This window comes from Leptonychotes weddellii, chromosome 3 (assembly GCF_054177405.1).
Source record: "Leptonychotes weddellii isolate Sample4059 chromosome 3, ASM5417740v2, whole genome shotgun sequence".
NCBI lineage: Eukaryota > Metazoa > Chordata > Mammalia > Carnivora > Phocidae > Leptonychotes > Leptonychotes weddellii.
The window spans coordinates 105,898,088-105,915,547 of NC_138371.1; the positions used below are offsets into that span (position 1 = coordinate 105,898,088).

Here is a 17,460-nt window from a genome sequence, read left to right on the forward strand (position 1 = left end):
GGGGGATCTGGGGGAAGAGGGTGTGAGAATTCTTTGTGCTATTCTGTCAACATTTTTGTAAGTCTTAAATGATGTCAAAGTAAAAAGTTCGAAGAACAAAGGCACTGCCATGAAGTAGGAAACCACATAAGTGGTAAGCTATATGGAACCTGGGCAGTAGCGGGCGAATTCTTTCCAGGCTCAGCATGCTGTTCTGTTAAGAGGACATGCACCAAGGCCATCTGCCCATTTAAGCCTTCTTTTCAGACAGAAGTTAAGAGGAGGCAGATTTTGCCCAATGCTGCATTTTACTACATCCGAGTTCATGTCTCAGGAAATGATTCCTGCTCCCTCAGACCCTAGTGTACCAGTTCAGGGTCTGGGAACCCCAGCTCTGGGGGTGTTTTGAGAATCACCCAGTTATTGTCCATACTGTCTAGAAGTCTATTCCCTATGTAGGCAAAGGCAAAAATAGACCCACACACACCACAGAAAGTCCTATATTTTGTTCCCGACCCATTCCTAAAGCAGAAGACAGTAACGAGCAGTAACAAAATCAGTCTGCTGAAAACTTCTTACTCCACATATGGAACGTCAGATCAGAAAATGAAATTCTGTAATTTCTTGGTAGGAAAGACTGCACCGTGCCAGGAGTGTCAGTCAATCTAAGTGGGAAACACTCAGCTTAAAGAGTGGCTCCAAAGAGACAAAATGGTGCTGTGAGCATTGCTTCAAAGGTGCTCTGAGAACGTGAAGCCAGGCGGGCAGGGGCAGATGTCTAGGAAGGGCACTGCCATCTGTTCTGCTTTGCAGAGTGGGGGCCGAGAGGGAAGTACAAGTGTGGGAGCCTTGTGTTGGGGAATATAAGTAAGTGGCAGAGAAAGTTAGTATTATCTTTGCCCGTTCTTTGCCCTGGTGAGAAACCAATTTCCATTTGCACGACTTCCCTAAACTTCCTTTTCTGTCAGTAGTCCCCAGGGCAATTGAAGTTGGTGGAAACCCCTGCCATAGGTCTCCCTCCTGCTCTTCTTTAAGAAACCCAAAAGACATTAAGAAGACCCATCAAAGTTCAGCTTGAATCCACCGGACAAGACAGGAAACACGCTCCTACTCTACAAAAGGATGATCTTATTTTCAATCAATGGACCCAAAACAATAAAGGCAAACTTGCTTTAAAAAGTTGCTGAACAATTCTAAAATTTTAATGAGATGCTTCCTTTCTTTTTAATACTTAAGAGGCTCAAAGCACCCAAACATTCAGGGGACAGAGAATCGTTTAACAAGATTAGGTTTAACTAGAAAACCAAGCAGAGCAACCAAGCTGTGGGGTGAACAGGGACAATTCTTTGCAGTGTCCGTGTCCCTAGGATTCCCCTAATGGCCCCTTGCCTGGCTGCACTTACCACAGGTTTGGGCTGAGTCCCGATGACACTGACAACATGCTCTGGGAGCAGATTCATTGAGCTGAGGTCTGTCAAAACATGACAGTTCAGAACCGTTGTACTGAATGTCTTGTGCTCTCAGAGACCCTACAAGGGGCGAGAATTCTGTCAGTGAAGACCATTGCCTCTATAAAAGAGCCCATGACCACCATAACACAGACAGGTACCCTTCTAGCTCTTAATATTTCTGAAGAAAAAGATGGCTATCGTTCACATTTAAAAATATGTCTTCTTACTTGGAGAAACAACTAGGAATGAATTTGTTAAAGCTCAAATTATAGAGTACTTCAGTTGCCAGAACTTGGAAGGATTTTCATTTTTGCCTAGTGGCATGGGACACTGCTGCCTTTTCAATGTCCTTATAAAGCAGTGCCTCTGGGGGACCAAGGGACTGTGAGCTGAGTTTCCAGGTGCGCTCTGTCCCTTTAATAGCTCCTGACTGTGGTCTCGGTCAAGGCCTCGTGGAACCTTCGGTGACAATGATGATAAACACACTTCACCCAAATGCTAAGAAACAGAAAGAGTTCAACACTCACAGCTGGGTTTTTTCTCCATAAACTGCCTCTTACAGTAGATGACACAGAGGATGAACAGGGCCAACAGGACGGTGGCCAGGGCGCTGCAGATTACGGCCGCCAGGGCTGTGTCCCGTGGGCTGGAGGCCGTGGATGGGATCTTCACGAGGTTGACCTTGCTGGTACCTGGAAACCGCAGGAATGGAGTCAGCAGACTCTCAACAACCAGGAGACTCGGACGCTTACCCCCATCTTGGTGGCCACTTTTATTAATGGCCTTCATGTGATGTAAGAAAGACCCCAGAAAACAAGAGGAGGTATTTGAAGAAGGCTCAGTGCTCCCTCCTCTTAGAAGATTTTTTTAATACCCCAAAGTGTGTGGATGTGCCCCTCCTCCTTTCCCCACAGCACTGTGGACACACAACTCTCAACACACTGCGTTGCCAGGATGTGCTTTTAGGCCCGCTAGACCAGAGCTGTTGGCAAGATGGAATTCCTCATCGTTCTCTGTCTCCCAGTGCTTGACACAGCATTTGGCACATCGTAGGTATGTAATATTTGCAATTTAATTGGAATTAGACTACCTACATTTCAAGCACACTGAATTAAGGGATGCTTTTGGGGGCAACTTGAGGGAAAAATAAGGAAAAAATCATTCACAAGCTAATAGTAACTCCCAATTTCTGAGACAGTAAGCATTTTTTAATGCCTGGCTGTTGAATGACTGAACAACATCTAAGTTTTAGAGAAAAAACCGAATAGTGTTGCTATTCTGTTGCAGGGCAGCCCAGTAACATGTTAAAGTGTCAAGAAAGACATTCTCTTTTAGAGGGAGGTATTGTGTCATTGTTAAGGGCTAAGATTCTGGAATCTCACTGCCTGGGTTAATCTCTGGATGTGTAACCCTGAGCAATTAATCTCTTGGAGTCTCACACGCACCTCTGTTCTATGGAGGTAGGGAGAGGGCCTGTCTCACCTGGCTGTTGAAAAAATGAAATCATGTTTTATCAGATAAAGCATGTAGAACAGCCCCTTACTCAGTGCTCTAGACTCATTAGCTATTGATTGCTATTATTATTCATGATGATAATAATTAGCACTTAACTTTTTTAGGGTACTGGGAAGAATGAACTCATTTAGGTCAGAAATCTATATTCAGTGCAGTCACTTCAGAACCTACTAACTAACCTGAAAAGAATTTGAGGGAGCTTGAACCCTAAACAGAGGGGCAGTTATGCTTTCTCTTCCTCTGGGTACCCCCCGCCTAGGTGAGGTGGGCCCTCATCCTCCCCTTCGGATGCTCTCAGCTCCTGAGCGCCACTCAGTGGGAGCTCCCCTGAGGCTGAGGGTTACTCCAGACCACTGTGGCCTGAGAGAAGCGTAACATGTGCCCCTCATGTAATTTTAGGTTGTCTAGAAGCCATGTTAAAAAAAGAAAAATAAAGAGGAAAAATTAATCTATTTTACCTAACCTAATAGATCTTAAAATATATTATGTATTCATGTATTCAATATGAAAATTATTAATGACATATTTTACATCCTCTATTTTGTACAAAAATTTCAAAGTCCAGTGTGATTTCACATTGACGGCACCATCTCCTTTTGGACTAAGCACATTTTGGGTGCTCATTAGCCACATGTGGCTCATGGCTATTGGACGGACACAACAACTCGAGACGTTCAATGTTTGTATCTGTATTTGTGCAGCGTGGCTCCTAAACACAAGCCAACTCATCAGATGGCACCCTTCTTCTCGTCCCTGGCTACATATCCCCCCAACCCTGTAAGATTGATTTCCACTGTATGACACTTGAGGCTAGAACCAGAGAGAAACTTCTGGGTTAGTAATATTGAATCACAAAAATATGATAGCAGGAGTGATCATCTGGGAACATCAAGTCTTGGTATTTCTAGGCTCAATGATTCTGGGGCCACACTGATAAAAGTTTCTGACTGCCGCCCAGAAGGCACCTAAGCCATACGCCTTGGGCTTGGATGATTAGGAATCATAGTCCAGTCATACATTTTAAAGGATATTTGTTTGTAAACATGTTTAATATTCATAAAAAATAGTTACCACTTATAGCTATGTAGACATCCTATAATCACCAAGCAGCACATACTGAAGTTCAGCATACAGCAAGCTAAACAAATTGCATCCCTGACCTAATAGAGATTAAATCTAAATCTGAAACAGCCTCTATCAGTGGACAAATTCACAAGAGGATGTATGAACACAGGCACAGCTGTACAAACACTGACAAATCAATAACCGAAGAGGAATTTATATCCTGCGCAAGGGAAATAGTTGACTACACCGCAGGGTAAGGGATCTGGGAGATGTAACTCTTATCTCTTTGGACCAAATAGTACAGTTGTGGAAAACTGCCATCTCGCTTATGTTTGTGAGAAAGGTGGTTGACTTCAAAGCGAGATCAGCTGAAAACTCTTCATCAAATAACCCAGCTCCACACAATGCAGGGCTTTAACAAGAGCTGTCATCAGAATGAAACACAGTACATGATTTGAGCTGAAGATCTCAAAGTTCTTAACGCTGTTGTATCAAGTTAAGCTCATCAATTCACATAGTATTGGATATTCAGGAAAACGCTACTAAGAATTGGGACTTCGGGTTAAAGTAGAATCACGATTAGAATCCTTTAAGTTCTTGTTGAACTTCTTTGAAAGTAAATTAGTCATCTTACTTACCTTCATATGAAAGGAAATGTTTCTGCTTTATAAACATGCTAAAATGCACCCAATGAGGATTTTGAGTCTGTTGGTTTGTGATTCAGCATTTATTTTCCCCAAACTAATTGTAGAAGTCTTAGGAATAAGTATCTTTCCATGGTAGGGTACTAATATTGTAATCTCAATGATATTGAGTTGCCATAATAACATTGATTTTTTTTAAAAAGTGCACTCAGTAAGCCCCTTCTCTATACATTTCCCTGGAAGTAGCATCTGAAGATGAACAAGAAAAATACAGTAGTTTTACCTCTCAACGTTTGACACCTATATAAGAAAAGGTGTCTTTTTAAACTCAGACACCCTCTCAGAGAGGTCTCCATGGGAATCAGGGCTCTGGAAACCACATTCTAGATTTTTTGTTTATATGTACAAGTTTATGACCAGCAAACAATCTATTTTATAGGAAATGGGCTCATCATTTTTAGGTTCAATCATCACATACAACAATGCAGACATTTATGTGGATGCTATGGGAGATACGGCTGCCTATCTTTTGATTTAAGAACAACCCTAGAAACTCACTCACATAAGTTTCTGCTAAAAGCCTGTTTCCTTTCTGATTTTGATCAAATCTTTTTGATTTGAGTAGTAAAAAAAGCGGGGGTGGGGGGGAGGAGGGGGTTGGTGCCAATTATATGAAGTGGCTTCTACTCTGTTAAGTTCTGGTTAATTGAGGTGTTGCTGAGAATTTCTCAGAAAAAGATTTCTCTAGTACAAACTAAAAAGTATTGTTTTGCTGACCTGTGACCGCTGCAATGATACTGAGATTAAAGATTCTTTCCACCCACATGCCTCGACTGAATTCCCTGTCCATAGCTGACCAAGTGTATTGAATGCCTGCAAGGAATTTTACCCATACCTTATTAGGATTCTGATAGTACTTCTGAAGAATTGGGAACAGGAATGTCCATAGTCTTTGGAAAGTTTTAACTTTTCTGGAATACAAAGGCATCTCTTACCCTAACTAAGTTATTAAATTCCACTATAATCTTAGCACTACCCTCTGGCAAAGTTACTTCAGAGTGAGAACTGTTTTCTTAGCTTAAATTTTATATTACATAAGATAAGTGCAATGTTATATTATACATTTCCTTAGGAGTTCAGCTCAGCGGAACAATCACATACTGAGTATCTACTGTAATAAGACATCCTACGAGACATTAAGTAAGTTGAATGAGAATCTGAATAGAAGAAGAAGAGAAAAGAGAGGTCGTCAACAAAGTCTGGCAAGTGTTTTTATACAAGTTCACTTTTACCCTCTTTGGAGTGTGACCAAGGTGCAAAATATCCCAATTGCAGAGATACTCTCTTCATATCTCACCCCCTAAGCAGCTTCAGAATATAGCTGGAGAGACGCATATAGTGGGGAGATCTGCATTACTGGACTCTGACGAGTCATGGAAAGGTCTTAGAAGAGGGACCCCTCAGAAGCTGCAAATTAGGAACTCAATGCGCAGGCTTGACTTGACCGAAATGGGCTTCACTAGACCCCTGGACACTGCTCACATACCTCCAGGGTTTTCGCTCCCTTTACAAGCTGGCAGAGCCGTGAGAATGCACTGATGGCCCTCATTGTATAAATGGGGAAACCAAGACTTTGGGTAGTTTGCTCAAGTCTATACAGCAAAGTGAGGGTGCTCAAGACCTGAAACCAGTGGACCGCACTGGTCCGTGGGGGCACGTAGCTTGTGAGTAAAACTTTCTGCCAGGGGAAGATGAGCAAAATGTGGTCCGTGCCTATGTGCAGGCCATGCTCATTTCTGCAGGGAAAAACCAGCCAGACCATGGAGAGATCCGGGGACTTTCCGAACAGCAGACCTTCCGGGCGTGCATGAAGCCAGTTCTGCACAAGGGCACCTGCCCTGGGAGAGTACTTCAGGGCCCCTCGGCCTCAGCGTGGATGTCGGTGGCAGGCACGTGGAGCAATGCCTGAGTGTCACTGAGGCGGGGAAGAGAGGCATGTTTACGAAGGCGACTGAGCCTGGGACAGGTGGGAAGCATCAGGCTCCCACGTGCACTCTGCGAGGTTTCATTGGTACTTCCATAGTTCTGCTTCCTACTGATCTCCCTACATGTTTAACCATGCCAACTTCCTAGCAGGCTGTTTAAAAACCCACTGAACAGAAGATCCTTCTTCCCAGCGTATCCTCCTGACAAAGGGAGGGCTGGCTTGGGAGGAAGGAAACTGGGCTCCCAATTCTAGCTCTCACTACTTTTCACCCTGGTCATGGACAAGACTTTCCCCCTCTCTGAAGCTTGGTTTCCTCATAGACAAGATTAAGTAGTGGCTCATCATGCAGACACCGAGAGCCACCAACAGTGAGGCTGAGGGCTCAGTGAAAGTGTCTCTCGGGCCAGATGAGCTCCTATGGAGCTAGCTGCCAGGCACACTGGGATATGTTGGTTATTAAGAAAGTCTCGTGATCTATCTGTGGTCTGGCTGATTTCTTCCTATAGAAATGGCCATGACCTTCACATTAAAGAATAAGATTAAATAGATGCTGTATTTCACTACTCTGAAATTTTTATTTCCGGTCTAAGCTGTTTCCCTGAACTCTAGATTCATCTATCCAACAGCCTATTGAACATCTCCACTTGGATGGGGATATGCATCTTAAACTCAAAAATGAGTCCAAAAGATGACCTCTTACAACCTCTGACAACCCCGACCTCCTCGCTTCTTTCCGCAATCCCTCCCTCCCCCCAGACCTCTCCTGCCCATCACTGCCTATCAGCAAGGCTCATCCCAGGCTGCACAGATCGTTCCTTCAGCTGCCCTTCTGCAAACATCACCTACTTAGCGAGGCTTCTCCACCAAACTCTTTTAAAACTACAGTATCTCACCAGGGCTTCCTACCCCCTTCCCTGCTGGCTTTTCCTTCCTAGTACTTACCTGCCATCCGGCACTTTATGTGTTTAACTTGTTTGGTTCATTGTCATTCTCCCCTCTGGTGGGAGCAAAAGAACACAACCCGCTGGGCTTGTGTTTAAGCTGAGCCCAGCCAGAGGCCATATTTTTCAGCCTCCTTTGCAGCTAGGCATGATGCTATGTCGAAATCAGAGTCAACAGGGAATGGGAGGGATGGACGGAAGTGATGTGTATAGTATCTGTCATCTCCGATTTAGGGACAAATTGCTTGCCCCAGCGCTCCCCTTCACTGTGGACTGCAAGCAGGCTATGGCTGGATTATGGCCAGTCCTGATCCTATAGATGAGGAAAATATCCAAAGACTGGCAAAGTGCTGGGGAGCAAGCCACTGGCCTCTGAATGATATTCTGCAGCGGACCCGCTCCACCATGCTGGCCTGCAGAATGCAGAGAGGAACATCTGTCTTATTAAGTGGCCATATTTTGGGGTCTCCTTGTAACAGCAACTTAGCATTTACCCTAATCAATTTCACCTCTCACTAAATCCAGCTTCCATAAGGGCAGGGATTTTTGTCAGTTTTGTCGACTACCAGAGTTACAACACCTACAAGTGTTCTTGGCACATAGTTGGTGCCCATATGTATTTGATCAATGATGGGATGAATGAATGTGAAAGAAACTGGAAAACTTGAAGTATCCAAAGGTTTATTTAACAGGGACCTCTCTAATTAATAAGGTGAGATTCTGCCAACAATGTTTGCCTCATATGCTTCCACCCTTGGCTACATAGTTGGTGACAGTGCAGATGGAAACAGCTGGTGGCAAATAATAGTTCCTTTGGCATGTTCTTTATGTGATGTTAATGTGACCACAGGTGGAAGAGCAAGTGTTGCTCGGATTTATCAATACACAAACCTTGAGGATTATATATAACCACAGAATGAATACGAAACAAAAACTTCACCTCCTCTAGTCAATTTTAATTAGCACTCCATGGACTCATCACAAAGGGATCTTATTTTATTTATTATATGCCAAATATAATCTTACTTAACAATGCATACATCATGATGACTAATTTATAGTGAATGACCAAAGAGGTTAGAAAAGGGGAGGACCTTTGGGAGGCCAACCACATCTTCCAGCGAAAGCCGCTTTCAAGTCAATTTTGGAAACTGATTACTAGCTAAATTGGATAAAGGTGATGATTAAGCATTCCTATCATTTTATCAAACCAGGCATACTAATCTTACATTTTTACTGAGCATCTCCCCCTAAAACTATGTAGAAGTATGGGGAAAATGCCATGAGCATCTAGAGAACTGTTATTTTTTGGAGGCAGTTACCTAGATTATCATACCATCACACCATCACAGTTTCCATATGCCAAACACCTACAGAGGGCCAGACCCTTACTTACTCACTTTTGAGATGTCATAACAATCCTTTACAGTGAGGGTTTTGTCCATGAAGAAGGCTGTACATACATACATATTTTTTTCATTTCAAACAAATATTGGGTGGTTGGATCTAGATTTGAGCCCGGTTTGTCTGATTCTAAAACTTATGGTTCTTTTGTTTGTTTGTTTTTTGTGTTGCTTTTTTTTTTTTGTAAATTATGTTACGCTTTTTCCAACCATGTAGAGCAAAAAATTTACTATAGTGTGAAGGATTCTTGGCTGAAATTTTGCACAGACCGGTAAATTCTAAGTAATCAGCTAACATATACAATATAACTTGACCTAATATTTTTTTAAGATTTTATTTATTTATTTGAAAGGGAGAGAGATAGTGAGAGAGTGCATGAGTGGGGGCGGGGGAGAGGGAGAAGCAGGCTCCCCGCTGAGCAGGGAGCCTGATGCGATGAGGGGCTCAATCCCAGGACCCTGAAATCATGACCTGAGCCTAAGGCAGACGCTTAACCCACTGAGTACCCCAGGCACCCTAACATGACCTAATTTAAAAACACAAATCTAGCTTCACAAATTCAAACTGTCTTATCCCCAAGATTAAAGAGGCTATTGTATTTTTTTGCAGGGAAAAATAATGTATGGCCTTTTTAAACGTTATTTTTAAGGTCTCTACGATATAATTAAATGAGTATCAAATAAATATAGTAGGGAAGAACAAATTGTAAGCGAACTATGCTTTCTAAGCTTCCGTTTTCAAGATTTCAATGATGCCTTGTGTTTTCATCAGAGAGTTTAGCATATGCAAATAATACATCAGGTTTCCTGCCCTATGACAACAGAATTAGAAGTGTGAGCATTGATGACCATGTTCTGGCACATGCAATTCAAATAACAACTAGTTCTGAAATATAAACATACAATTTAGACATTTCCTAATAATTTTCACTGAAATATTTTATCTTTGACTTTTTCACTTGTTTCAAGTAAACTGTAATTCGATCCATTCCTTTCTGTGCTCTTCTACCACCACCAATAAAAATCCCATGTCAAATAAAGGTTTAACAAAATAAAACCCAATGAATCTATTTCTAGCAATGCCCTTTAATAAAAAAATATTAACAAAGAGCTCTTTGCAATGTTAACTGAGGGCAAGGATACAGTTCTGGAGTGTAAGCTTTATCTTGTTAATCTGAACTGGCTAAACAAAAATATCTATGTTAACACTCAACATATGAATTCCAGATGTACCACAAAAGAGTCTGTCACCAAACAAAATAGTTGGTTTTTTTTTTAATCCACTTTATACCAAGCATTCTGACTGGATAAATGTAAAGAGTGAGCCTTCATCATTTATTTTTCTTTTCATTTTAGACTTTGGTCTTAGAACTATGTGGTTTGTTTTTTAGTAGCTGATAGAAATATTATTCCAAAATGAGCTTTTTCTGTGTGTTCCCATATATATTTAAACTGGACTGATTTTTTTTATTGTGGTAAAATATATATAACATAACATTTACCACTAGTGACATTGAGTATATTCATGATGTTGTGCAACCATCACCATTAATTCTAGAACATTTTCATCACCTCAAAAGGAAACTCCATACCCATTAAGCAATCAATCACCATTCTCCTTTCTCTCCACTTCCTGGCAAGCACTAATCTGCTTTCTGTGGATTTGTCTGTTCTGCATATTTCATATAAATGGAATCACACAATATTGTGTGGCCTTTTGTGTCTGGCTTCTATCACTTAGCATAATGTTTTCAAGGTTCAACCATTTTGTAGCATGTATAGGAACTTCATTCTTTTTATGGCTGAATAACATTCCATGGTTTGGATATACCACTTTTGTTTATCCATTCATCAGCTGATGGACATTTGGGGTGTCTCCACTTTTTGGCTATTGTGAATAATGCTGCTATTAAGATTCACATATAAGCTTTTCCCATATATTTTAAAACTTTTCACAAAGATATATTGTTTCACATGCTATCCAAAGACACATTATTATTATACTAAAACATTAAGTTAATTAATAATTCAGTAAATGGAAGTATTTCCTGAGCAAGAACTAAGAGGAGAGTGGAGGAAGATGATGTTGTAGAAGCTGGTCAGGGTCAGTTCATGTAGGGATTTAGAAACTGTAGTGAGGAGTTTGGATTCTATTCTAAGAATAATAGGATATAGTCAACAATAGCAGAATACACATTCTCAAGGGCACATGGAATATTATCCACGATAGACCATATGTGATGTCACAAAACAAATTTCAATAAATTTTTAAAAATTGAAATCATGCAAAATACCTTTTCTAATCACAATGGAATGAAACTAGATATCAGTAACAGAAAAAAAAACTGGAAAATTCACAAATATGAAGAAATTCAACGATATACTCTTAAATAATCAATGGGTCAAGGAAGAAATTGCAAAGGAAATTAGAAAATCCTTTGAGATGAATAAAAACAAAACCACAACATAACAAAACCTATAGGATGCAGCAAAAGTGATGCTTAGAGGAAAATTTATAGCAGTAAATATCTACATTGAAAAAGAAGATCTAAAGTGAATAACTTAAACTTCAGCTTTCAAAGACATTAGAAAAAGAAGAGCAAATTAAACCAAAAGCTAGATGGAAGGAAATAATAAGCATTAGAGCAGAGATAAACAAATAGAGAATAGAAAAAATAATAGAGGAAATCAACAAGACCAAGAGTTGATTCTTTGAAAATATCAACAAAATTGACAAAACCTCAGATTGACTAAAAAAAGGGGAAAGATATAAATTATTAAAATCAGAAATGAAAGAGTACATTGCTACTGACTTTACAGAAATAAAAAGGATTGTAAGAGAATACCATGAACATCTGTACACCAACACACTGGATAAACCAGAATGAAATGGACAATTCTTAGAAATATACAAACCAACAAAAACAAAACAGAAGAAATAGAAAATCAGAAAAGACCTATTAGAAGTAAGGAGACAGACTCAGTCATCAAAAACCTCCCAGCAAAGAAAAGCCCAGGACCTGATGGCCCCACTGAATTCTATGAATAGGGGCAGAGAGAGAGGGAGAAGCAGGCTCCCCGCTGAACAGGGAACCAGACATGGGGCTCGATCCCAGGACCCTGGGATCATGACCTGTGCCGAACGCAGACGCTTAACCGACTGAGCCACCTAGGTGCCCTGAATTCTACCAATATTTAAAGAAGAATTCACATCACTCCTTCTCAAACTCTTCCGAAAAACATTAAGAGAGAACACCTCCAAACTTTCTAGGAGGCCAGCATTACCCTGATACTAAAGCTAGATAAAGGCACTCCAAAGAAAGAAAACTACAGATCAAGAGCCCTTATAAAGATAGACATGAAACCCTCAACAAAATAGTAGCAAACCAAATTCAGTAGCACGTTAAAGGGTTACATACCATGACCAGGTGGGATTTGTCCCAGGAAGGCACTGATGATTAATCATATAAAAATCAATCAATATAGTACACAGTAATGAAATGAAAGGGAGAAAAATACACATGATCATCTAAATTTTACACTGAAAAAGCACTTGACAAAATCCAACACCCTTTCATGATAAAAATACTGAATAAATTAGGAAGACAAAGGAACTTCCTCAACATGATAAAGGTCATATATGAAAAACCCACAGCCAACATCATATTCAATGGTAAAAGACTGAACACTTTCCCCTAACATCAGGAAGAACACAACGATATCTGCTTTTACCACTTCTATTCAACACAGTAGTAGAAGTCCTTGCCAGAGTATTTAGGCAAGGAAAAGAAATAAAAGGCATCCTAATTTAAAAGGAAGAAACAAAACTTTCCTTGTTCACAGATGATTTGATCTTATGCATAGAAATCCCTAAAGATTCCACAAAAAAACTATTAGAACTAAAATACAAAAAAGAAATTAAGAAAATAATCCCATTTATAATATCATCAAAAAGATTAAAATACTTAAGAATAAATCTAACTAAGGAGGTTTTTACCTTGTACACTGGAAATTGCAAAACATTGTTGAAAGACAGAAGACCAAAATAAATGGAAAGACATCCCATGTTCATAGATTAGAATACTTAATATTGTTAAGATAACAATATAACCCAAAGTGACACACATAAGGTGCTTGGCTGGCTCAGTCAGTAGAGAAAGCAACTCTTGATCTCGGGGTTGTGAGTTCAAGCCCCACATTGGGCATAGAGCTTACTTAAAAAAAAAAGTCCAGATTTAAACAAAAAATCCATTAAAAAAATAACAAAGTGATATGCATAACTCAACGCAATCTCTGTCAAAATACCAATGGCTTTTTTTTTTTTAAGGAATGAAAAAAATCCTAAAATTCATGTTAAACTTCAAGGAACCCTAAATAGCCAAAACAATCTTGAAAAAGAACAAAGTTGGAGGACTCACACTTCCCAAATCCCAAACTTGCTATAAATGCTATAGTAATCAGAAAAGTATGGTACTGACATAAGGATAGGCATACAGACCAATGGGGTATGATTATGTGGATTCAGAAATAAACCCATACCACTGTGGTCAACTGATGAAGTCAGAAAGCTGATCACACATTACAAAGGGCGGAGATGGGAGGAGAACAGGGAGATATTGCTTGATTGGCAGAGTTTCTGTTTGGAGTGATGAAGAGTTATGGAAGTAGATGGTGGTGAGGGTTGCAAGACATTGTGGATGTAGTTAATGCCACTGAACTGTGCATTTACAAATGGCAAGTTTTATCACCATAAGGAAAGAAGAACAAGAAGTGACTGGAGGGTTTAGGGTGTGGAAGGTGACAAGATCTAACTTACACTTTAGAAAGATGACCGCTTGCAGAGGGAAAGAGAGAAGGACATCTGGTGGGAAGGACTGCAGTGGTTCAGATGAAGATGATGATGGGTCGAGTTAAGTTATAACCAGGAAGATGTTGTCGACTGTCTATATTTGAGAAATACTTGTTGTAAGAGCAACTGGATATACTGAATGTGAGTTAGATGCAAGGCAAGAAGGAACCAAGAATGATGCCTAGGTTTCTGTAAACCACAGGGCAAATTATGGCGCCATTTATTATTTTTTGGGAGAGTGAAAACTTTAGGGATGGTGGGGGGGTGGGGAGGTAAGGAATAAAAAATTCTGTTTTGAAATGTTAAGTTTGAGATACCTATTATCCACCCACATGGAGCTGTTGAGTTGGCAGGTGGCTATACAAGCAAGGTGGAAGAGAGATAGTAACCGGAGATACAAATTTGAAAATCATGAGTGCACAGATAATACCCAAAGCCAAAGGACTGTTAAAAGCCCCTCCGTGTATAATGTAGATAAAAATCAAGGACCTAGCAAAGAAGCCAGGTACACTCTGAAATTAGGAAATCTGATGGAAGAGGAGGAGCTAGCCTGTGAGATCAGAAGAAAATGAGCAGGAATGGTGTCAAGGTAGCCTGGAAAAGATGCATTTCAAGAAGGAAGTAGTAAACCAAAGTTTAATGGGATGAATTCTGATTCTTAAATAACTAGGCTAAATCATGATATTTTATTTTAGGGACTAATTATAGAAAGCAAATTTTAATATTCCAGCAGAAAGTTAAATAGGTTTGTGATTTAAAAAAAAATTAGTGACCTTGCCCATTGTAGCCACTGGAAAAATTTATAGTTGGATGAATTTTTGAATTAAGATGAAACCAAAATGTGATTTAAAAATATGATGTCACAAAGTAAAATTATAGGAGCAAAGCTCAGTGGAAGTTTTTTTTTCTTTTTTAAATTTTATTTTATTATGTTATGTTAATCACCATACATTACATCATTAGTTTTTGATGTAGTGTTCCATGATTCATTATTTGCGCCTAACACCCAGTGCTCCATGCAGTACGTGCCCTCTTTAATACCCGTCACCGGGCTAACCCATCCCCCACTCTGTCCCTTCTAAAACCCTCAGTTTGTTTCTCAGAATCCATAGTCTCATTCATCTCTCCCTCCGAATTCCCCCCCTTCATTTTTCCCTTCCTTCTCCTAATGTCCTCCATGCTATTCCTTATGTTCCACAAGTAAGTGAAACCATATGATAATTGACTTTCTCTACTTGACTTATTTGACTTAGCATAATCTAATAAATAGCAATCACGACTTAAGCAAGATCCCATTACTTAGGCAAGATTAATTTTTCAAATGATAGAAAGATCAGACCAGGATCTGCATCTTTTTCCTAAGGAATTGTTCTGACTTTACTTGTGAAGCATCTATATTTTTAGATATATCTATAACCATATTTTTATCTATCTATATTTTTAGCTTGACATCTGTTTACCAGGATCTGAGACTAGTGAACACCAGACAGAGTATCATCCCACACCTGTATCTAGGATAGTCGATTGTGTGCACATAGAACCAAAAATTCATCATGTCAGGCCAGTTTCAAACATGCTCCGAGTGCTGAGTTTCCAAGGTAGTGCCCTAAATGTTTTTAGTGATTTTCTTTTTTGAACTGATAGCACATCAAAAATAGCACAGCTTTGCAAGCCCCTTTCCTTTGTTGAGCCATGTTGTAACTCACATCTATTGATAAATACAGAACTTTCGAGCCTGATTCCTTCTTGTAACTTCCCTTCAAGGCACCACACTAATCACCAGTTTTTTTGTAATTTAAATGCAAGTGAATGAAGGCAGAGTCCCAAAGTGGCCTCAAGCTTGCTTTCTTTTAATACTAATACAGATGATTTACAAATATGGCTGTATTATAAATAGGATGCAGCCCTAAGAAGTAAGCTTTTATATCTTTATTTCCCACCTGGCCAAGTTGTATCTAAGGGCCACCGAATGTAAAGAAAGTGGAATGTGAAAGCTGAAAAGATATCCCTGGAACCAAAAAAAATCTATCTATATGAAATCTTGTATATTGTAATGGCACCGACAGGCTCTCTGATTGTGGCATTATGGGATGGAGGCTATTCTGTTATTGAGAGCAGTGCAGAGCAGGTGACCCTGAGAGCTTCCATGAAGGATCTCTGAGCTGTCTCTTCATCGGCCAGCTCTGACTGAATCAATTTCTGTCTTCCTCTGGGCTGCCTGCCCATCACTGTTTTATTGCCATTAACAGCCTGTTACCATGTTTGTTGGGAGGAAACCACAAAGAAAATGTGAAATGCCCTTCTTGGAGGAGCAGGGAGGGAGGGGGAAAATATATCCATTCTTAAATTCAAAGCACTAAGGAGTGTCCTTCATGTTTACGTTTAATGTCATATTCTTGTAATAAGTCATTTAAATAGTAATTTCCCTTAGATTATCAACAAACATTACTCTCTGTTACAAGACACTTAAAAATATAAGTCAATCAGAGAAAGACATGTGTCCTATGACCTCACTGATATGAGGAATTCTTAATCTCAGGAAACAAACTGAGGGTTGCTGGAGTGGTGGGGGGTGGGAGGGATGGGGTGGCTGGGTGATGGACACTGGGGAGGGTATGTGCTATGGTGAGCGCTGTGAATTGTGTAAGACTGTTGAATCACAGACCGTTGTACCTCTGAAACAAATAATACATTATATGTTAAAAAAAAAAAAGAAGAAGATAGTAGGAAGGGAAAAATGAAGGGGAGGAATTCGGAGGGGAAGAGGAACCATGAGAGACTATGGACTCTGAGAAACAAACTGAGGGTTCCAGAGGGAAGGGGGGGTGGGGGGATGGGTTAGCCTGGTGCTGGGTGTTAAAGAGGGCACATAGTGCATGGAGCATTGGGTGTTATGCACAAACAATGAATCATGGAACACTACATCAAAAACTAATGATGTAATGTATGGTGATTAACATAACATAATAAAAAAAAGAAAAAATATATGGTTATAGTCAATATTCTAAAATGATTCCAGTTATTCCATTATTACCTTTTGAATTATAGAAGGAAAGGTCCAAATACTGCAATTAAAACATGAGTTATATGAATATCAAAGCCTTTTACTGCCTTCTGGAAAGCTTTCACCAAAACACTGCACCAAGTTTCTTAGATGAGGTGTGTAATTAGAAAATTATAAAGTTCTTTAAAAAACAGGCCTATTACGGGGATGCAGAGAAAGGGGAACCCTCCTACACTGTTGGTGGGAATGCAAGCTGGTGCAGCCACTCTGGAAAACTGTATGAAGGTTCCTCAAAAAGTTGAAAATAGAACTACCATATGATCCAGCAATTGCACTACTGGGTATTTACCCCAAAGATACAAAAGTAGGGATCCGAAGGGGTACGTGCACCCCGATGTTTATAGCAGCAACGTCCACAATAGCCAAACTGTGGAAAGCGCCAAGATGTCCATCGACAGATGAATGGATAAAGAAGATGTGGTATATATATACAATGGAATATTATGCAGCCATCAAAAGGAATGAGATTTTGCCATTGGCAACGACGTGGATGGAACTGGAGGGTATTATGTTGAGTGAAATAAGTCAAACAGAGAAAGACATGTATCATATGATTTCACTG

At 40.0% G+C, this 17,460-nt stretch overlaps 1 protein-coding gene and 1 long non-coding RNA gene across 2 annotated transcripts in view; one reads left to right on the top strand and one right to left on the bottom strand.

Moving 5' to 3' along the window:
* TNFRSF19 (TNF receptor superfamily member 19) overlaps window positions 1-17,460 on the top strand; it is a 75,527-nt gene that overhangs the window by 52,548 nt on the left and 5,519 nt on the right. Inside the window, exon 6 of the mRNA XM_081815277.1 lies at window positions 1,993-2,224. Within this exon, the coding sequence (XP_081671403.1) occupies window positions 1,993-2,224 (232 nt within the window). The remainder of the gene's footprint in view (window positions 1-1,992; window positions 2,225-17,460) is intronic.
* Window positions 281-11,280, bottom strand: LOC145720599 (uncharacterized). The gene is made up of 2 exons (XR_014143679.1): window positions 1,958-11,280; window positions 281-1,508 (listed from the first exon to the last, which is right to left on the bottom strand). It is a non-coding gene; the product is annotated as an uncharacterized LOC145720599 (long non-coding RNA).